The sequence below is a fragment of the Phalaenopsis equestris genome, unplaced genomic scaffold (genome assembly GCF_001263595.1).
Source record: "Phalaenopsis equestris unplaced genomic scaffold, ASM126359v1 Scaffold000488, whole genome shotgun sequence".
NCBI classification, from domain to species: Eukaryota; Viridiplantae; Streptophyta; class Magnoliopsida; order Asparagales; family Orchidaceae; genus Phalaenopsis; species Phalaenopsis equestris.
Genome location: NW_018164928.1, coordinates 124,563 through 147,329, shown reverse-complemented (window position 1 = coordinate 147,329; position 22,767 = coordinate 124,563). Strand labels below are relative to the sequence as shown.

The window sequence follows — 22,767 nt, the reverse complement described above, 5'->3', positions numbered from 1 at the left end:
TATTTAAGTAGCTTTGACTATACTTTCCTAGATGCAATGAGTTGTGCATGATTGTGCTACTTATCAGCAAAACTTGTGCTGGGATCATAATTTTATTAGAAATAAAGAGCACTAATGCGGATGGGAGACAAAAGAAGCAAAATGTTGTAGAAAACGATCATAAGACTGTTTACACAGATCTATCAGTTCCATCAAGGAAAGCAAAGCAATAGCATTAGTAAAAGCAGAAGTATAAAAATAACACTAATATATCAACACTTTTCATAAACATGTACAGAAGATATTCAATTACATATTACTTAAACTATATGAATAAAATTTGAGAAATCAGTTCAAGATCTTAGATTCAATTTCCTCCAAACTCAAACCTTTTGTTTCAGGAACTTTCATAAGGATAAACACTAGTGAAAGTAATGCTATAACTCCAAAAAGCAGGAAGAGATTATCTGGTCCCAAAAGTTCCTGCAACATTTGATACATCGACACAGAATAAGCACGAATTTAATCAGTTCAAACAAAGCACGTTATATATGGTAAAAATTAATAGGTTCTGATTGAATTGCGCTGCCCTGCTCAAAATACTACAAGGTGAAAAAATACTTTATAAAGCATTTAATTACCTATTGAGTCACATGAATGAAAAGTGACACAGAACGCCTCTGTAATAAGGTTTCAATTTTGCAACTTATATCCCATATGTTCTCATCATTTTGAGAAAATTATTAGCGAACATCATATGGAAAACAAATAATTACCCATCAAGAGAGTAATCTTAGTTGAGGGTTTCACTCTCGTCATAAAAGTTTTGGTTCCAAGTTTTGGCGGTCATGATAAATTTAGCAGCTGTGCACATCCCAACAAGTCGTTTAATACTTTTATTTTGAGTTATTTGGCAACCTCATTTTAATAAATAGGTATTAAAATGCATATCTAAGATCGATGGTCATTAAGTTTGAGATCATAATATTGAATGGCATCAAATTTTGGAGAACCCAAAAAACAAAACAAAAAAAAAAAAAACAAAAAAACAAAAAACTAACAAAATTTTGGAGAACCCAGATTCTTTCAATGATCCAATTATTACTCGTGCAAACCTTTGCTTATACTGCCAACGAGTTGTTTTGGTTTGTATTGGAACATCACATCTTGAGAAAGCACAAACGAGATTGCATTCTAACTACACAAAAAGCATTGTTACAAATTAAGGTACAGGATGATTTGAGTAATTTAGATGATCATATGCATCCGGATTTCGTTGAAAAATGTCTGTGTCAGGTCATACCACTAAAATATTCGGAGTGAGGTGGTGTTCATTTTGAAGGTGAGAAAATTTTGATCGACGCACTTGTAGTATTGATGAATTCAACTTTCTCAACGGACCGTATAGGTCTTCTCTCTTCCTTGATATGCACGAGATCTTTGATATATATATTCCAGTGCCCGGGTGGAGCCCACCAAGCCGTTAATCACGTATAGAAGGAAGGGAATTAAGAAGGGCTTTTGGGAGGAAATTTGAAAGGAACGATTAGGGAGTATGCATTAGTGCATAAGTGCTAGGGTTTGTTTTTTTATATTATGTTTGGCAGCTACAATTTTCCTCTTTCTCTTGAGTTGTTCCTAGCGTCGTCTAGGATTTGTGGAGAACCAATCCACCTCTCTAATAGTAGATCAACCCTTTATCTTGATTATTGTCCATTGATTTTTGTAAGAGCAGCCCTCATTTGAGCGTTCCACCTATCTACTGCAATTTTATCGTTGTTTGCTCGCTGATTTTGATTCTGAAATGTACCAAAATTGATATCAGAGCAAGATTTTTGAGGGATGACAACAAAAAAGGTGGATGTGCTGAAATGAGAAGTTGGGCAAATCAAATCTAGAATGGAAGAAAGGTTCGCCGTTATGGAGGACAGGTTTTCTTCTATAGAGAGGACAGGTTCGAGAGCATATAAGAAATGCGGAAGATGGTGAAAAAGCTCACAGAGATGCAGTCCAAGGTCATGACAATCGCTCCAATTGCAAACCCTAACCAATGGTTGATCAGGAAATCCTTAGCCAGGTCAAAACGAAAGGAGATCGAATAAGAGGACAATGAGGAGGACATCATATACCATCAAGAGCATCCCCCTAGGACGTCGTGAGGAGAGGAGTGGAGACTTTCGATGGAGGAGGATGAGCCGAAAATTGGAGGGATGGTATAAGGGGCCCATAAGAGCATAGAGGAAGGAGAGAATCGAGAGTGGAGTATGCCTATGTTCAGAGGAGGGAGTTTCATCATAGACACATGGGAGGAAATACCAGAGAAAGAGGTAGTTGAGGTGGAGATGCAATTTTCTAACCAAATTGAAGAAGCCGATCTTCGAAGAGGAATATGCACATTGGTTGGTGTATCTGGTAGAGTGATACTTTGCAGTTAACGGACTCAATAAAACTCTATATTATCGAAACGATACATATACTTGCGTAAGAAACCCCACAGAGTATTAATACCTAATTTTAAAAACTCAATCAATTAGCTAGGAAGCATATCAAGTTTCTCATCCTTTACAGAACTTATATAAATTGTGATAATCCTTGGGATGGATCAGTATCCGATGCACTCGTGGGAGAAGTTTAAGGATTTACTTATTTGAGCATTTCCGAGTTATTGGGGAGTAGACCTATACAAGCAATTCCATGCTCTGACTTAGGAGGTGACGATTACTGAATATAGGGAGAAGAGAAGTTTGAGATCTTGTTAGGGAGGTTGAGGGGTATTTCTACAGCAGGACTTGAAGGAAACTTCTTGAAGGCCTGAAGCTCGACATACGAGCAGTCATCCAACCATTGAGACCACGTGGATTGAGGGAAATGGCTCACCTAGATGATGGATAGATGATGGAGGACAAGAAACAGGTAAACAAGACCAGCAAAGGCTGTAACATATAAGAATTCTACAAGAATGTCTTGACAGCCATGGCACCAAGAACCCATATGATGTCATTTCAGAATAAGACACCAAAGAAAGCGGAGACCCGCTCCGGGGGCAATTTCAAGCGTCTCACCTATGCAGAAGAGGATGATAAAAGAGAAAAAGAATAATGTTACCGCTGTGACGAGAAATATGTCCCATGTCATTGTTGTAAGGAGCACGCCCTTAAGATCCTTTTACTTCAGGAGGAGGAGCAGAGGAGACAGAGGGTGAGTAATCGAAGGAAGATGCGGTGGAGAAGCATATGCATTTGGATGTAGGAAAGATGTCCCTCAATTCAGTGGTGGGATTTACTCTGAATCACACCATGAAAATAAATGGAATAATCGGGGAAGAACCAATTATAGTGTTGTTGGATAGTCGGGCCACACATAGTTTTATCTCAAATCAAGACGTGGAGCTACTAGGGTTGGAGTCGGTGACTACAGAGAGCTCAATGTCATGATAGGGACAGAGAAGGAGGAGAAAAATCGAGGAATTTGCAAGAGGTTGGTTCTGACACTTCATGGCCTACAGGTGATATAAAATTTCCTTCCCTTGGATTTGGCTAGCACAAATGTGATTTTGAGGATGAAGTGACTAGATAAAAATGGACTGAAAGTCCCTGACAGTGGAGTTCCAGATGAAGGGTAGGAAGGTGATGCTGAGATGAGATGCTAGTTTATGCAAAACCACGATCTTGCCCAAAACCATGGTCAAATCGATACGAGCACGGTTGGGCTACTTGGTGGAGTTGCAGAACACTGAGAAGATTTAGATCCAGAGTTAACAGAATTTCCTTAAGGGATCCAACAGCTCCTACAACAGTTTACGAGCGTTTTTCAACAGCCAAGCGGGTTACCAGAGGGAGCACGAGTAATCTATCACATTAAAGGAGGGTGCTCTCCCTATCAGTGTCAGATCAAACATGTACCCTCAGATTCAGAATGATAAGATAGAGAAGTTGATCCAAGAGATGCTCGAGGCCATGATTATCAAACTTAGTGTGAGCCACTTCTCCAATCTAGTCCTATTAGTGAAAAAAAATGTGGTAATTGGACATTCTATGTGGACTACCAAGCTTTGAACAATGAGACGGTGTTCGATAAATTTTTTATTCCTGTGATTGATGAGTAGGTGGACGAGCTTTATGGTGCAGTTATTTTCTCGAAAATTAATCTTAAGTCGGGATACCACCAAATTAGGATGAACTGAACGAATGTGCAAAAGGCAACATTCAGGACACATGAAGGATATTGAGAGTTCTTGGTGACGTCATCTGGCCTTACCAACGCCCCGACCACATCTCAGTCCCTCATGAATAGGGTTTTTCAATATCACCTCAGGAAATTTGTTCTAATTTTCTTTGATGACATTCTGATCTAATGTCGTACAAAGAAGAAACATGTGAAGCACCTGAGGATAGTTCTGGAGAAGTTGAGAGAGCACCAGTTGTACACCATTTTGAAAAAAAAGTTTAGTTGCACAACCACACGTAGAGTACCTTGGGCATGTGGTGACCAGAGCAGTAGCAGTAGATCCATCTAAGATTGAGGCTATAATGGATTGACCTTTGGTCAAGAGCTTGAAGAAGTTGTGCGCATTAGAAGGTCTCACCGGATACTGCCGAAAATTTGTGAAGGGGTACAACATGATAGCATGGTCACTGATGGAGCAACTGAAGAAAGACAATTTCAAGCGGCAGGATACTGCAACATTGACCTTCGAACATCTGAAAAGAGTCATGACCAGTGTACTAGTTTTAGCACTTCCACATTTAAGTGGACCATTTATGGTAGAGACAGATGCATCAGGGTATATATTAGGAGCAATACTCATGCAGGACCAGGGACCGATTGCTTACTTCAGCTAGGTGCTCACTGCTAGAGCGAGGTTCAAGTCATTCTACGAGCAGAAGTTGATGGCTATCGTCTTGGCTATTCATAAGTGGTGGCCCTACCGTTTGGGACGACATTTTATTGTCAGGACAGATCAGAGGAGCTTGAAGTACCTGTTGGAGCATAGGATGGCGACTGAGGAGCATCAAAGGTGATTATCCAAGTTGTTGGGATATGATTTTGAGATTCAGTATTAGTCAATGTTGGAGATTAAAGTCTCAAATGCCCTGTCGAGGAAGGGGGAAGAACCTCAACCGACAACCTTATCGGTACCCTTGGTCCTTAATTGGAAAGCAATGAGACAAGAGAGCGAGCAAGATGACAGGCTAAAGAAAATGCGAGTAAAGTTGCTACATGATCCAAGCAGTCACCTTGGATATGCATTAAGGGGGGAACAACTACTCTACCCAAGGTGGTTCGTGTTACCGAGGACATCAGTGTACATTCCTAGATTATTGAAGGAGTTTCACGACAATGCAGTAGGAGACATGCCGAGGTACAAAAGACCTACAGTCGTCTATCGACAAAGCTTTACTAGGCGGGGATGTAGAAAACATGATGACACGGTGCGATGTGTGCCAGCAACACAGATACCTGACCATGGCACCAAGAGGGTTGCTACAGCTCCTATACTTACTGGAGAAGGTTTGGAAGCAAGTGGCCATGGATTTCATAGAGGGGTTGCCCCGATCAGAGGGGTTGACAGTGATTCTGGTGGTCGTGGATCACCTGAGCAAGTAAGCCCATTGCATTTCTTTATGTCACCCCTACATGACAGTTTCAATGGTGACGATATTCATATGGGGAGTGATTTGCTTACACAGAGTTCTAGAATCGCTTATGTCAGATAGGGACAAGGTGTTCCTTAGCCAATTCTAGAAGGAGTTGTTCAAGTTACAAAGAACGGTCCTTAAGAGGAGCACCGCATATCATTCCTCGACAGATGACCAGACATAGCTGGTCAACATGACAGTGAAGACATATATGCGTTGCTTTGTATTAGATACGTCGAAACTGTACACTAAAATTGTGAGTCAGGTGGATTGCATGAGTAGAATATTGGTACAATATCTCTGGCACACCGCGACACACCACCCCTTTCAAGATTTTGTATAGATGAGATCCACCTCACTTGACACACTACGAGCATATCGTCACACCGGTATCTAGTGTTGACCAGTACTTGGAGGAGAGGAACAGACTATTGGCAGAACTCAAGGGGCATCTTCTGAGAGTCCAATAGATCATGAAGAGGATGGCAGATGGGCATAGAAGGAAGATACAATTTGAGCTTGGGGACATGGTTTACTTAAAGTCGAGGCCCTATCGGCAGAAAACATCGACGAGGATGAGGAACGAGAAAATTTTTCCGCAATATTTTGGACCCTACGAGATTATGGAATGCATTGGGGAAGTGGCCTACCGTTTGAAAATGCCAAAATCATAAAAAAATGCATCCCATGTTTCCTGTTTCTTAGCTGAGGTGTCTTACCGGATATCATACACCCTCATCTTCACTACCGTAGACGTTGACAGAGAACATGGGGTGGTTCTAGAACCTTTAGAGGTCAAAGAAGTGTCAGGGAGGGGGGGGGGGAAACAAGAGCAAGCAACAAGAGCAAAGGAGGTACTTATTAGTTGGAAAGATTTTTCAGACTATGAAGCCACATGGGAGCCTTACGAAATAATCCAAAAACAGTTTCCATCCTTTCAACTTAGAGTCTGTTTGGGGCAACTACAACTTATTAAGCTTATCCAGATAAACAACTTATCCTGATAAGTTGATTAGTTGTTTGGTTTGTGTGTTTCGAAAACAACTGATTCTAGATAAATGATCATTTCGCCCCTGTTCTGGATAAGCTATTTAGCTGTTTGGTCGGTGTGTTCGCAAAATAGCTGATTTACAGTGAAATCTCTAAGGAATTACTTCAACATGAAACTAAATTTGCAAGAAATTTTGAAAGGAATACTAGTCTAAGATCAAAACCTCCCATGATACTTCATGAAAATAGGAAACGATAACAAGAATTATTTCATAAGTGATTAATAAAATATTAAAAAAATTTATGCATTATTCATGATATTTTGCATCGTTCAAATAAAAACTACATGATTCAAATTTGGCTAGCCAATTCGACGCTATAAAGAGTGGAAATAAGACCAAGCTAAATAGTCTTTAAATTTCCAAAATACAAGGATGAAATGAATGAACATGCAAATGCTATTTTGGTTCCCAAAATCTTCAAGAAGTTGTTTGGTTCAGCAAAATCAGCTTAAATTTCAACAATTTTGTGCATCAAATTTGCAAAATTCCATAAAGAGATTTTGAAAGAAAGATTAGCACTAAGAAAGATCTTGAATTAAAACTTTCAAAAGGTTTAGCCTTGTACTTCATCAATGAATTACAACGTTCAGAATGAGATTAGCACCAAGACGGACAGCTATAAGATATTTTAAAGCACAAGAAATGGAATGGAGCATTCATCTTCAAATAATTCAGAATGTAAGTTCAAAAATTTCTTAAGAGACAAAAAAAACTTATCTTTTCCTTCACTATTCTCCATAATCACAAACAAATCAAGCATAAAAAATCCAAAAATACAAAATTTCATACAGAACAAAAAAAGGCAAGAAGTTTCGATTTTACCTATGCGAATCAGAGAGGATGACAAGAAGACGGAGACCTTCGACTTGAGAAAAGAGGAAGCATGGAGGGTAAGAGGCGAGAAAAAGGCTTCCTCACAGTTGGATTACTTACAAACCAGAAAATGAAGGAAGGGAAGTGGTTTTTGGACTGATTTGCGAAATCAAAACCGTTGGGGAGGGGGAATAGTTAGGTCTTCGACTCAGAGAGAAAGGGAGCTGCTAGAGCTTCGAGTAGGAGAGTGTTTAATGAGAGGTGCGAATGGGAGGCTCGGTTGGGGGGAGAAAATACGAATGGAGAGAAGGAATCAGAGAGACAGCAAGGGATGGGGATCTCGCTCCGAGGATGGATCGTAGGTTTCGGTTGGAATTGGAATGAGCCCCGGATTTAAAAGTGAAATTTGCATGCATACCAAAAATTTGAGTGGTATTCATTGGGATTCGATTCCGAGTTGCGAACCATACTGACGCGGGCTCGACTTTGGCTACATACAAAGAAGCACTTCCTGAGCCTTGGAAGAAGGCCACCGAACGCGGAGAAGAAGAGAGGCAAGGGCTTAAGGAAGCAAGGAAGCAGACATTTTGGCGTTGTAGTGAACATCGCAGTCGCTTCAGCCGACTGCCTAGCTCGTCTGCGAGACGAGAGAAGGTGAGAGAGGCGCAGGTCTCCCTGAGATCAATCGCAGAGCTACGCGGGAAGAGATCAAAAGGGAAGCGGGGGTAAAACACTGTAAAGGAACGCGGGTTGCGAGGTCAATCCCGCGGCCGAGATCCTTTAATAAAACCCGTTGCGTGTTGGCGGATCCCCGAGCCAACGCGCAAAACAAACAGTTGTTTAGCGTTTTCAAAATGTTGAACGCACAAATAATTCACCCCAAACACACTCTTAGAACAAGTGCTTCTTTGGGAGGGGAGTATTGATACGCAGGGGACTCCTCCCGTTTTACATGAACCGGTCCAGGGAGTACCGGCCTTTACCGGCTAGAAGGAGTCAGATCAGTCGACCTAGCTCAGATTTGGTTCGGGCGATCCCAGCACCCAAGTGGGACTCTCCAAGTCGCTGATCACTTACAGAAGGAAGGGAATCAAGGGGGAAATCTGGGGGAAATTTTAAAGGGACTCTTGGAGAGTATGTATCAGTGCCTAAGGGCTAAGGTTTTTTTATGTTATATTTGGTGACTGCAGTTTTTCACTCTTATAGTGTTACTAGCGCCATCTAGGATTTGTGGAGAGCCAATTTAGCTCTTGAATAGTAAACAACCCTTATATCTTGCTTGTTTTCGGTTGATTTTCATAAGAGTAGCCCTCATTTGAGTGTTACACTTATCTATTGCAACTTTATTGTTTTTTGCTCGCTGATTTTGGTTCCAGAACGTATCAATCTCTTACATAGATTGCCCTTGAGGACTTCTAAAGCTTAGAATGCTTGGCTTGGAGAGAAAGTGACACTAATGAGGTCTACTTCTGCTACAATATTGAACCAAAGGGAAGAACTGTTAAAAAATGACACTCTCTTAAAAGATTCATTATATATTCCTATTAATGATCATATTAAACGACTAAGATCAAGTATCACAGAGCATAAATTTAAATAAAAATTCTACCTCGATTGGCAAGCTGTTGTTTGGATTAGGCCTAGGAAATTTATGGACATGGGATGCCTTGGGAGGTGCGTGATCTTTCTCTTGGGATTTAGGAGTACTTGTTACTCAAGATCAAGGCATGTGCGTTTGTGCCTAATAAGAGATAAAATTTTGATCTCAAGATTGGAGCTAGGAGACTTCCTACTAAGGATGCATGCCTCAATTTGCATGTAATCGACAACTAGGTATATGGAAATGCTTTCTGAGGTTTGAAAAAAAAACCATGCTTTTAAATTTTCTAAGAAGTTTGAGGTTTCATGTGGAAAGAATTGAAGAAGACACACTCACACCAAGAATTTATTAACGTAGATCCTCATTTTTTATTTATTGAGAGAGATTGTGACTACAAGTTTAAAACATTGGTTAGCAGCATTAAATCTAAACATTCTACTTCTGCTAATTCTTCCTATGATGCACTATATATCCAAAGGAGCTTTAACTAGAAAGACAAATTATAAATCACTGCCAAGAAAAAAGGAGGTAAAATGCTTTAATCATAAGTGCCTGCAAATGATAAGTAACCTGGTTTACCTTCAATGGTGAGAAGGCAAATGTTACTAAAGCATTCGAGCCAAAATTAACCAAAACTGCAATACTAATTCCACGCCCTCTTGTTTTCAGTGGAAAGATCTCTGAAACCATTAACCAACTTATTGGACCGAACGATACCTAGCAATCATAAGAAAAACAGTTGTCAGCCTTTTTAATAGACTTGATAGCATCAATGCTGCGAATTTATTCACCTCGTAGAAAAAATAATCTGTCTGGGCGGATATATTACAACAAAAAATATACAGAATAAGGAATGAGATACCTTTACAGGCTTTTTTAACTGTTAATGGAATCATGGACAAAAAGCGATTACAATGCACAAATCCCGCTGTAAGAAAAATGCCCCATAGTACTAGTCTTATTTTTTAAAAATGAAGATTTTTTGAGCAAGAAATACACTAATACCAATTGAAATAGCTTTAAATTTTCCCTTAATTTTCAATTTTTTTAGGTTTATTGGAACAGATGTGTCACACAGTCCACCCCGCCTTTGTGAAAGAGAGGATATATGGTCATACATGGTCAAAAGAAATATTTTTTAGGAGAAAATAATTTTGATACAGTAAATTACAGATCCTTCACAAGGAAAATAATTAGTGTCAAGGGTCATTGATAGTTATTCTGTCTTCTAATCTTAGACTTTGTGCTATAATCACATACATTTTCTGTTGTAATTTTCCAGCCATGTTTGTAATGTTGTTTCATTGTCTCCTAGGACTTTGTAAGGGTGTATTATAAAACACCCAATCACCAAGGAATGATCATTCCATCATGACATCTAGAAAACTCAAGAAAAGAAGTGGTCGGCCAAGGCATGGAGATTGGATTTGAAATGTAGAAGTTACCATGATAACTCACCTAATACTCCCTCAAATCAAGAAGGCATTCCTGGCTTCAGACTTGTTCCACCAGCCAAGGAGTATGTTTACCACACTTCTCATAAGAGAAGAAAACCAACCATGCCACCTCACCCATTATCTCCAATCACCTCTTCTTTTAAGGCGCCACTAGTCACATCATAGCCAATTTAAATTTTACATGAATAAAATACAAGAAAATTGGCATGAACTTGTTTATGTAGTAATGGATGAACATTTAATATATGAATATTTTGGAAGTGCTACTTGCACTTTTCCCTCTCTTTTGGCTTGATATCATATTGGATCAAATCTCTTGTGCTACTTATTTTTCTAACATTAAGGGTGGATGTCATAATATTAGGATTAGAGTATGGATGAGTGTAAGACAACATTTAAGACCCAAATATATTATATAAATAGCTGATGATGCCTTTTGACCATCGTTAAAATTGCATAATATGTGCTCCATCTTAACACATTTTTTGAAAAATTTGTAACGAGGCTTACGCCTCATTGAGTAATACATGAGGCCCGCCTCAAGGCGCACCTTACCTTAGTTCTAGTGAGTTGTGTAATTAGATATATAATTTTCCTAAAAATAAATATAAGTAAAATAATTCTCATAATTATTTCTTTTTATCCATGTAATATACAATTGACAATATAATTAACATTGTTACCATCAACACAATCATTATTTTAAAATCTAATAAATATTCTTACTAAATAATATATATTAAATAAGAGAAAGTTGAGATATAAGATGAAGATGAATAAGAGAATATAGACACAATGGAGAACTAGGTAAGAGAAAAAATAAATCGTTATGCCAATAATTCTAATGAAGGCTTATTGAGTGATAAAAGTGATGTAGATATTTGAATTTAGAAATTTAAACATGATTGTCTTGTTATGTTCTTATATTGAAAGAGAACAGTAGAAATAAAACGGATTAATTATGTCGAATTTATTTCAATATGTTATGCTATTATGTTTTACATTGATGCTTGTATAAAACTTCTTAGTTTATGATTTGATGTTTGAATGTTGATTTGCTACTTTTTACTTTGAACAATTTATTACTTCCAATATATTAGAATGTTATTATGTAACATTTATCGTATATATTGGTTAAGATATTAATACGGTATTTCTTATTACATACTTTTGGACTTAGTACAATACTTTATACTATGTATAATTTATTGGTTTTGAGGTGTACGCCTAAAAAACCTCGAGGTTTGAATCTCAACACACAGACGAAAAATGCCTCGGTACTTAATTGCGAAATTTTAAATCTTCCTTTTGATTTATCCAGTGCATCGGGTATACTCATGAAGGTACTAAATAAAGTGTAAAAGCTTTGTATCAAAAAATTTGTTATGGTTTATTTTTATGATATCCTAGTTTTCAATTCAAATAAAGACCAACACCTCCACCATCTTAAGTTAATTTTGCACAAGCTCGAAAAAGTGTCTATTCATTAGCCAAAAAGTTACTATTTTTCGCTCTAGTAATGACTACTTCTAAAATCTAACTTAATCTACTAACGTCATCAATTGGCCAACTCCAGAGTGAATATATTGTTCAAATCTTGGGGAGACCTTTTCTCATCCAAGGGAAATCGTATGTGTGCAAAATAACTTAGCATAAAATGGAGAGGCAGTTATTGGAATGAGTGCAATATAAACCTTTTAATGAAGATCCATTGACTGACAAATTTGGTGCAAGAAACTACGGTAAATACTTACTAATGTCATTTCTTGAACCCGTAAGCATGCACATATGAAACTCTAAAGTTATTTTCATGTCTCATGTGAGCGTAAGGACAATCGTTCTCCAGGTTTTACACTCACGCAAGGGGTGGTCGACTCCTTGTCCTCTATCATTGTTCAAAGACCTTAATATTCAGTTTCTTTCTATGTGCTTGTGTATAAGGACATGTGTGGCTCTCAAGATTTCCTGTGATTGTGTGCCACATATAGTTCTTGTCAACCCTTTTAGGGTGGAAACTCGTCTCGTAATTTTTTCCTACATTCACTTTCCCCTCCAAAAATAATTTCTTTCCCCCATTTTAGATATGTTTCTGTCATTTCCTTGCCTATTTTGAATTGCTCATTTTGATTTTCCTTCCCTTTTGATATCGGCAAAGGGTCATTTCCTCGTCTTTTTTGAGTCGCCCTTCTTGATCTTTCTTCCCTTTTGATGCCGACAAAGGGTATGAGTGCAGAATTTAACAAGAATATAGAGAGAAAATGTAAAGAACATAAATCGAAAACAAGAAGCTGGAAATCAGGAAAAATAGGAAGGAAGAAAAAAAGAGATAAACTAATCAAATAAAAAATTACAAGAGACAAGAGGTCCGAGATGTCACCAGCAACAAGGAAGAGATATAGTTGTCACCACTCGATGTCGTGGATACAGACACATTCCCATCCAGGAACCTACAGAGCCAAAGCTCTCACATCTTTCTATATCATTCCAAAAGTTCCCTAATACAACATAAGACCTATTTATAATAAAACAAAGGACTTAAACCCTAATAAAAACAAACAGACAAAAATACTCTTACTAATATATTGACCCACAACTTGACTCAAATGACTCGACCACCTTTATTACGGATCAAGATTAAGACACCGCATGTCATTCTCCTCAGGTGGGAGAACCCTTTTCTTAATCTCCATGGAATCGATCCCTTCCAAGTAATCCCATATGTAAGGGGTTACAATTCTGCTGTTCTTCCTTTTATGGATTAGAAGTTTACATGTAGAAGCCTGGAAAGCTAATCGGTTGAAGGAAATACTACTAGAAGGATAGAATTCATGCACGGGAAACCCCTACCAGCAACCCTAGTTGACCTTTCCAACCACCATTTTTCATTCCAATGCACCTATAGGAAGTTTGGGTTAGCCAATGGCCCTTTCTTGCCCCAATAAATGCATGTGTCACCCCTGGACTTCTCTTGGCTGATGTGTGAACAAATTCTTGCATCAAGAATCAAAGTTTCTTCCAAACAGACTGGTTAGACAACAAACCTACAGCAATGAACTTCCAATTTCTGCAGCTGGGAAGTGATTAAACAAACCCATTGACAACCACAAACGAATGCAGGGACAAAAATCGGTTTGCAATTTGTAGGCAAGAAATGGGGAAAATCCTGGATAGAATTCTCTGTTTTTTTAATGGAATTTGAGCAAAAAAAAAAAAAATTTCTTAGATAGAATTTCAACAAGAACAGTAGTAAGAATGAAGAACTCCAACGGTGGCAAACAAAAAACAGAAAAAAAGAACAACGAACAGCAAAAAGGTTGTTTTTTTTTTGGAGACTTTAGTGTTCCCGTTTAATTTACCTTTGTCACCCCGCACCCCCGCAATTACTCTAGTTACTTGTGAGATTCCTCGACCTTCTGCTCATAAGGTTTTTGTCGTCCCCGCTAATCCATGTTCACTCATATCTTTGACAAAACCGTGGGTTCTTGATTGTTTGTTGTCAATTTCATATACTTCACTCTAAGAAAATTTTGATAAATATTTCTTTCCCCAAAACAAATTAATGAAGTTGAAACAAAGCATTATAAAACTAGTACACTAAAATCAATCGAAAGTTCTTTCTCACGATCAAGAGGGGCAATTAACTATAAGAGTTCACAACTACAAGAACAATTGGACTAGGTCAAAAAATTCTTATTAGAGGACAAAATATATGGAAAGTCTTATATAATATATAATATATATTCTAAAAATTCAACCGAGAATCTCTCAAATATATGATAGAAACAGGTGCAATTTCCATACTTCACATGCATACACCTCATTTGCAAAGCAAACACATAAATATAAGCCAAACAACCTCCTTAATTAAGAGATATTATTTAGAATATAGAGGATAACTAACTATGATGGCTTATAACTGTACGAAGTCTCGACCATATATGTAAACATACTCTTAAATTTACACACACAAAAAAAAAATCATGTTTACATAATCTACCTTCTAAAAATGCATAATTAGTACTCTAAAAAGGGGCGAGGTAAGACTTTCAAGGCATACATGGACGTAGGTGAAACTTCCTTGAACACAAATCATATGTGCCTAGTTTACTTATTTTAGGCATACTTTTTATTTTTGTCCTTGTTCTTACATTTGTTCTCTCAGTGCACTTACTCCCAAAACAATAATGAAATAGAAGTAGGAAAAACTTTCTTCCTCCATTTTTGTTCATGAATTTTATTGTTTTAATCACTTGGCTCTTTACGGCTTACTGAAACTCAATTATCCTAGGTTCTCATTGTCTTTGTGAATTGTTCTTTGATGTTTTCAACTTTATCATTGGCCATTGATGCAACCTGCATGCTAACAGGATTTTCTCATTGAATTTTACACAGTGCATCAATATCACACCTATTGTTCATTATTTGATTTTTTGTTCCACTTAAATCATATTGCTCGTTGCAACATCTTACATGTTCGCTGAATTTTAACTTCAAATGGTTCATTTTTTGTTTCGTTGTTGTTGTTATTCATTAATCACCATTATCAATGTTGTTTTTATTGTTGTTACATCTTTGCTCTGTACAACACTAAAATGATTGGGTGGAAATCTGAATACTTTGAGACCTAATCCTTCTTAAATTTATTTTACTTGTGATGAGAACAGAAGTGCCAGACCTTCTAGATTAACTTCAATAGCTCAATTCTCTTACATCAAAAAGGGCTTTCTACGTTACCCATGATCAGCAATTAAATATACAAAATATAGAAGTTTGCATGAATACTCACAAAATAATTAAAAAAAAAATCCATGAGAAGCAGTGATAATAAAAGAATGTACAATGTATGATTTTGATGCCAAGTACAAATAGCTAAAAATGCTAAATAACGAGCTATTAAACCAACTAGTTAAAATAAAGAAGCATAACAGTTAGTGCTCTGAATACATAGAACGCATTAATAGTCTACATTGTTAGAGAGGGAGTAACCTGGTAAGAGCCAACGTATAAAAGCAAAGCTCCAACAGCAACCAAGGAGAGAGCTCCTAAAAATTTGTAGTAAGCTGCAAGAAGGAACAAGGACAGTACCTATATTCAAAATATAAAAAAAAAAAAAATCATTGGCATTTTCCATAAATATAAACTTGAATAATCCCATATCAAACTAGCCAATCTACAAATAAATTGACAGGATTTAAGATGATTTCATTGTCCCCATTATTATTAACCTTACCCCAACTATTTAGGGTTGGCTGTAAAGTTAAAGGATGATTTGATAGAACAAACTTGAGCAATATTTTCTTCCAAAATTATAATATTGGTACAAAACACAAAAAACTAGTGGCAGTTTCATACTATAAAAAAAATGAGGAAATGAGATGAATGCATACAATTCCACTAACGCCACCAATCAATAAGGGACGTCTACCAAGATCATCAACTTTGAGAACAGCTACTCCAGTCATTAGCAACTGCAGGAGAAAAAAGATATTATATTTACATGTAAAAAACAGAATTCATGACAGAGCAGCCTGCTTATACTTGAAATGAATTATATATGAAACCATCAACATGAAGTTAAAAGACATGCAGAGATAACCCTAATTCCATCCTTCCATCAAACTTTAAAAAAGCTGAATGAGGATCACTCGAGCTCGAGTGCTTTTAGAGCTCAAAAACATTCCACTAGGAACCAGCCAAAAAACAATCCCAATGATGTTTTCATTTCCTATACATGAAGAACGACATCCCAAGTAGATTTGAACTAAAAGGACATGGAACTCATGTCATATAGTAAATAAATAATTGGATTATAATGGAGATCTGACGTTAAGGCCTTATTTCAGAATATCACCATAAAAGTTTTCATAACTGCTGGATTTCTGATAAAAAGTAGCTTCTTTGCATCTCTTGCTAGAGACCATGCTTAGGAACTTTACTGACAAAATGCAAAAGGAACTTTTTTTTATATATGTTGATAACTTTGATGTAAAAGGAACTTAATGCTAGTGAAGTCATTTAAGTTGGGATAGACATAAATTATTGCAATTATAAGCTTTCCGAGCCATACAAATTCATTTTTTTTCTTTCAGAAAATTAAAAAATAAAACTAATAACAATCTTGAAGTTGGAATCCTTAACAACATTAGTATCATGAAAACTAGCTCATAATATTTAGCAAGACACAAGGAAAATCCAATGAATTTGGCAACAATATAAAAAATATTATAGTTTTACAAATTGAAAATAAGTTCAACTCCTTTGAAAAGTAACAAGTTCAAAGACCGCACCTTGAATATCCCAATCACAACTGAAACCCTAGTAGCATCAGATGCGGCAGAAAATCCAGCACTCTGCATGAGAGTGAAAATCATAGAAATTGGAAATTAGTTTCACAAAAAGAGCTTAGGAGATCAATTTACGGTATTACCTGAAGAATAGGAGCGGCATAGTATAAGACACTTGGCTGCCCGGTAATCTGTCAATTTGGACAGGGCTTCAATAGCAATATTATTATTTTATAGTGTAGGGAAGGTAAAATTATCAAATTAACAAACATAAAAGGGCAGAAATGGTCCCCCGGATATTTAGAGGGGGCCGTTTTAATCCCAAACTATATAAATGGTCCAATTCAGTCATTGGACTCTTAAAAGAAGAGCCAAATGATCCCACCATTAAAAATAACATAAATTAAAGTTAAAGTAAAAGAATGGTATTAAAAATATCAAAATGGGGGTATTTAAATTGTTTACATCTTCTTCTTGAAATTTTAATAAAATCTAATTTCCTCCTTACCTCATTTCGGAATTCCAATATAATTTAAAGATAATATCCTAAACATCTCTTCATTTTTAAATGCTCTGTGATGATAAATTTAGTACTTTTGACATTTATTATTGATAAACTTTCTTTAAAATTTAAAACTTAGAAAAAATTAATTATAAGATTTTATAAGAATGTTAGATAAAATACCTTCATTTTTAACATCATTCGTTAACTTTAACTTCAACTTTTGTTATTTTTAATATAATGGCTCCTATTTTATCAAGTCTATGGACTATATCAAGCATTTTATATAGTTCGGAACTAAAATGACCCCCCAACAACTAGTCAGGGGATCAATTTACTCATTTTCTTAATTAATAAATTATAAATACACTATGCGCTTCATCTAAAAAAATAAAATCAAACAAAAAACATTGAGCATAAGGTTCTTCTTCTTAAAAAAAGAAAAAATTAAACAGAGAAACTTTGAAGAACTAGAAGTTGGGAAATCGTACCTGTTGGAAAAGAACCAAACCTCCCCCAATTATGAAAGCCTTTAAACTTGCTCCTTCAAACACGTCCAAGAAACTTCCTTCAGATTCCTTTTCATCGTAGGTAGCCTTCAAAGAGATGATAGCATCTTCTATTTGCTCCTTGGATGTCTTATCATAAACAGTACGACCCCTCAGTTTCCCCAAGGCATAAGCAGCCTTTTCTTTGTATTCCTCCAGGGATCCTTTGCCTTGAACTGCCCTGAGAAGTAACCATCTTGGAGATGGTGGCAAGCTCCACATGCCTATGACCATTAACAATGCAATTGGGGCACTGAAACCATACATGAAACGCCATCCTCCTACAGAATTAATCGTGAAACTTCCAACAAGGTATCCCAGCTGCATTAATATACAATTTTCATTGATTCATCAACAGCAAAATGAATTCCATGAAGGATAAAACACATTAAATTAGTTGAAGAATATACCAAAATGCCAAGCACAATAAAAAGCTCTTTTAAAGATATCAAAGTTCCACGTATTTGGGATGGAGACGTCTCGGCAATATAAAGCGGAGCACCATGCATGGCCTGTGTTTAGCAAATCATAGAATCATTTAGTGTAAAAGTGCCAGGTAAATAAGAACAGCGCTGCAATGCAATTTGTAAAGGATATAAATTATCTTTGAAAATAAAACTTACAGGATAAAGTCAATCAAGTTAGCTAGGGTGTAGCCGATAATTGACTAGTTTGTAATTGACTTTCCTTTGCAATGCTAAAAAAACATATAATTTACTGATAACGTTAACTTATTTAAATTGTGTTGCATCATATCTTTAGCATTATTGAGAAAATGCTTTTAGACAGCTTTCAAATTTGGCTTTTTCAAAGTGTGAACTTTATGGGCCCTAAACTCATGTATCTATTTCTCTAGTATTAATAATTCCCCGTTATCAAGAGTTTGTATTGCTAATCTCAATCCTCTTAGTCTCAATTCACAACTATAGGTGCGATGTAGTGAGGAGTTTTGGCGATGTTGCAAGCTTGCTTCTGGGTTGTCTAGTTCTCACTGATTTCTCGAAAGTAACTCTCCTCCTCCTTGTCTTCTACCGATTTTACAAACATCTTGACCACTATCTCAGCCACAACTTTCCTAAAATCACAACCTTGTAATATGTCACCTTTCATGCATGTATCCTCTCCATCTTGACCCTTATTTTCTCCTAATCTAACAAATCTTGAATGTGATATGCTTTAAAGTTAATCCATCTTCCAAAATCTAAAGTATAGATTCAAACGCTCATATTCTAACTTTCAAAGTCTACCTCATGGTCTATTTGTGTTATCTATATATTTTCACAAACTAAACAAGAAAGCTATTATAACTTGAAGGATCATCTATTAAGTTTTGACACTGTTATTTACTTGTTTTTAAAAGAAATCATCATAATATGAGCATAAATTCACCTCTTTTAATGTGCTATATTAATAATATTCCTTATGGGCTTAATAAGAAAGTGGAAAGCAATAATGTTAATGACATAGAATAATATATTTAGGGATGTGACCATATAGGAAAAGAATAATAATAAATAAATGGATGGTGTTAAAACCGTGAACCCATGCAAAATGAGCCTAGCAAAACCAAATTGGCCGAAATCCCACATGCAAGCTATAGCCCTTGACCTTGACCTTTTCACCTCTCACCAATGCGGATAGCATGATCCCAAGCCTAATAGTTGCACTACCATCTAATCATAGCAAAAATCACGCGTCTTGAATCACCTCCACTCACAATATAAGAATGTTAAGTTAGCACATCACTCCCCTCACGCATACGCCCTTCCTCTTAGCAACAAGATCTCTCTTCTTCGTACTTCGATCAAATGCTAACATTAGAGAAGTATTTAACTTTCCTTCTCGTTCCTTCGATTGAATACGCCCAACAATGAGGTCTTACCTCTACTTCCTCCATTGTTAGTAGGAAAACCACAATCTTTCCCCCTATTTTATTTTCTTCTTCTTCCTCACCTTATTTTCTTTGTTATTGTTTCCCTTCTTCTCCTTCTTAACTCACAATATATAATTATTTTCCACTTACTATAATTTCAGAATGTGATTATAGTTTTAACATCAACTATTTTTTTAGATTAGATTAAATTAGTTTAGAATTTATTTAGAGTTTTAAATTATTGAAGTGTTTGGAAATGTATTTTAAGAAAATTATGGTATAGTTTGCAGGATGGGTTATATCTCACCAATATTTAATTTAAGTCAATTATGAGGTAAAAGCGACTACTTAGGTGGCACCTGTTCTAATTAATTATTGGTGTTAACACCTTCATTTGTGTAATTATAATTAACTAAATGTTTATATTATGTGGGACCATTAAGTTGAGTTTCACTTCATGTCGTCGATTGAATATCAAGTATTTAGCTCATTTACAAATCGAGCTCAAATAATTTATTCATTTTTTACTCACTTAATGGAGAAATTGAACACAATCTCTATAATGAGGTGAACATGACAACAATCTTATTTGATAGCCCTATATAAGTTTGAATGTTTTGGGTGATGTAAAGTATTAGGTTTTAAAGCGATGTTGAAGAGAATTATATCTATGATAGAATATAATTTTAAAGGTTGCTTCAATTATTCATTCACTTGCATTAGAGCATCACATTTTGGGGAAGCAAAGAAAAATTAGTTTCTTAGTTGCAAGGAAAGTTCAAGAATTTGTTAAAACACCAGATGATATAAAATTTTCAAGCTTTTAAATTGATTAGTTCTATGTTGCAAAATATATCCTAATATAGAGTTATTTCATTAGAGCACATATGGCGAGTAAAGGTTCACTATAAAGGATATGAAAATTCAACAATGGGTACACAATTAGCATTATTGAATTCATTTAGGGGTGAAAATTTTATGTTACAAAGGTCCCTCGTAGGTATTCAATTTAGGTGGCATTTGAGCGGATAAAATTGTGCAATGCAAGACCCTTCAGAGTTTTGGAAGCATAAAATGCCCGTCTTGAAAAGGAGTCATAGTGAAGTTTCAATTTCACTAGTGTCAAGTCAATAGGGAGAATTGTCAATTTGACACAATTGAGATTATTTTGCCACATCATGCTTTGCATTAGATCCATATTGGCTTGCATGAGTTATAATCTTTATTTTGATCAAAAGTAGATCAAATAGTGGAGATCATAAACATCACGTCAATCCAAGTGAAGGCCTTAGAAATCACAACTTGAGGGTAGAAGTTGAAATTTGTGAATCTTGATTCTATCTCAAGATCCATGAGTTCCTCGGGCCGAGTGTTGCTTGTGCATGAGATGCAAGCCTCAGCTAAATCAAGCTTCTAAAATAATGCCTTGGGTAAGGTTTCGGATGGCATAGACAGATCTCTTTTGTTTATTGCATATATTCTCGACTTTGAGGGTCTTAGAGCAATGGTAGCTTCAACATGCATGCAAAAAATGTCTCTTGTCAAGTAGTCTCTTTATATGAGTTTATATGATTTTGTTCTTCTTTTGCATATCGGTGTACTTGAAATTTGAAAAAATGTTGGCTAGTCACTTATACATTAATTATGTTATGTTTAAGATAATCTTTATTGCAATGAGAAAACAGAAGGGGCATGAAGTAGGAAAAATATCTAACTAATCTAACTCACCAAACCAATGCCAATGCCATAAAGAAGCCGGCCAAGTATGAGAATTGAAAGGTTAGAAGCGTATCCAGTAGTCAATCCACCAATAATGTACAAGACAGCTGCTACAATAAGCTCTCTTCTTCTTCCTTCACCAAGAAAGACTTAGTAGGTTGGCTCGAAAACTATTACTGTCAGAAGCATATATACCAATTGCCATACTCAACTGTCAAGCTTCTGATGACCTTAATAAAAATGAGAAAAGTGCTGGAGCAATACCGAGAAAGTCTGCAGTAGGGAATGCTATGAGAGATCCAGCAAGAGCTCCATATAGAGAACCACTGACCTAATTACAGCAAAGGAAAACAAAAAAGAAAGAGAATATAGCAAGCAGTAAAAAAAAAAAAAAAACTCCGTTGATGAAAGCATTCTACTTTGAAAATTACCACAAAACCAAGCTGTACAGCTGAGAGATTGAACCAGTTAGTCCCACTGAGCTCTGCTGACTGAGTAAAACTTGAGACTATGAGTCTAACATACATGAAGATGATCATCCAAATTTCAAAAGTACAATAGAAAACAACCAGAAACTGATAAGAGCTTGTAAGCAAACTCTATTTTGTATATCTCTGCAAATGTATAGGTATGTGCACATATTTTTAAAGCATAGTAGGCGCTAAGAGTCTCAAATTCATATAAAGATATGATACATCAGTGATCAACTCAATTTTAACTTAAAAAATTTTAGTCGATCAGTGAGATTCGATCACTCCTTAATTATCAAATAATATATTTTTTAATCATTGGTATGAGATAAAACTCTCGAATCATCATCTAATTTAATTATAACACCAGTATTGATGATAAAAGGTAATTAAAATGTCTCATTTTAACACATCAAAAACATTAAAAGCAGGCCTTACATAGATACAACACAGAGAAATACATGAATCCCTCACCTGCAAGGAAATAACAGCCCCAGAGGTGGCGCCGATGTCGTATCCAAAGAGAAGGCCACCCAGAGCCGGGAACAAAAACCTGGATAACGGATCGAGCCAGCATTGAAGACAAAATTAAACTAATTTCCAAACAGAAACGAAACCACTTACGGAAGAACAACTGCAGGCCAGGAGAACGCCTCGACGGCGACGGGCTCTCCGGATGAAGGCGATGAAGAAGATGGCAAGGAGTCTTCCAGCGATTGGGCGCGAGGACGGTGTAGATGAAAAGAAGAAGTTGCGGAGAAGTTGAGAAGGGGGATTTCGGCGAAGCGGGAGGGTTCATTGCTAAGAGCGATGAGTGAAGAAGAGCGGCGG

At 36.4% G+C, this 22,767-nt stretch overlaps 1 protein-coding gene across 1 annotated transcript; it reads right to left on the bottom strand.

Annotated features, from left to right (window-relative positions):
- Window positions 1-230: 230 nt before the first annotated feature.
- Window positions 231-22,767, bottom strand: LOC110028073 (D-xylose-proton symporter-like 3, chloroplastic; the record flags this gene model as incomplete). The annotated part of the gene is given in 13 exon segments (XM_020729786.1): window positions 231-462; window positions 9,663-9,800; window positions 15,527-15,625; window positions 15,928-16,008; window positions 16,828-16,890; window positions 16,968-17,015; window positions 17,818-18,195; window positions 18,285-18,386; window positions 21,476-21,600; window positions 21,731-21,797; window positions 21,898-21,957; window positions 22,411-22,489; window positions 22,561-22,767. Coding segments are annotated over 13 exon segments (1,582 nt in total), but the record flags the coding sequence as incomplete, so codon positions are not given.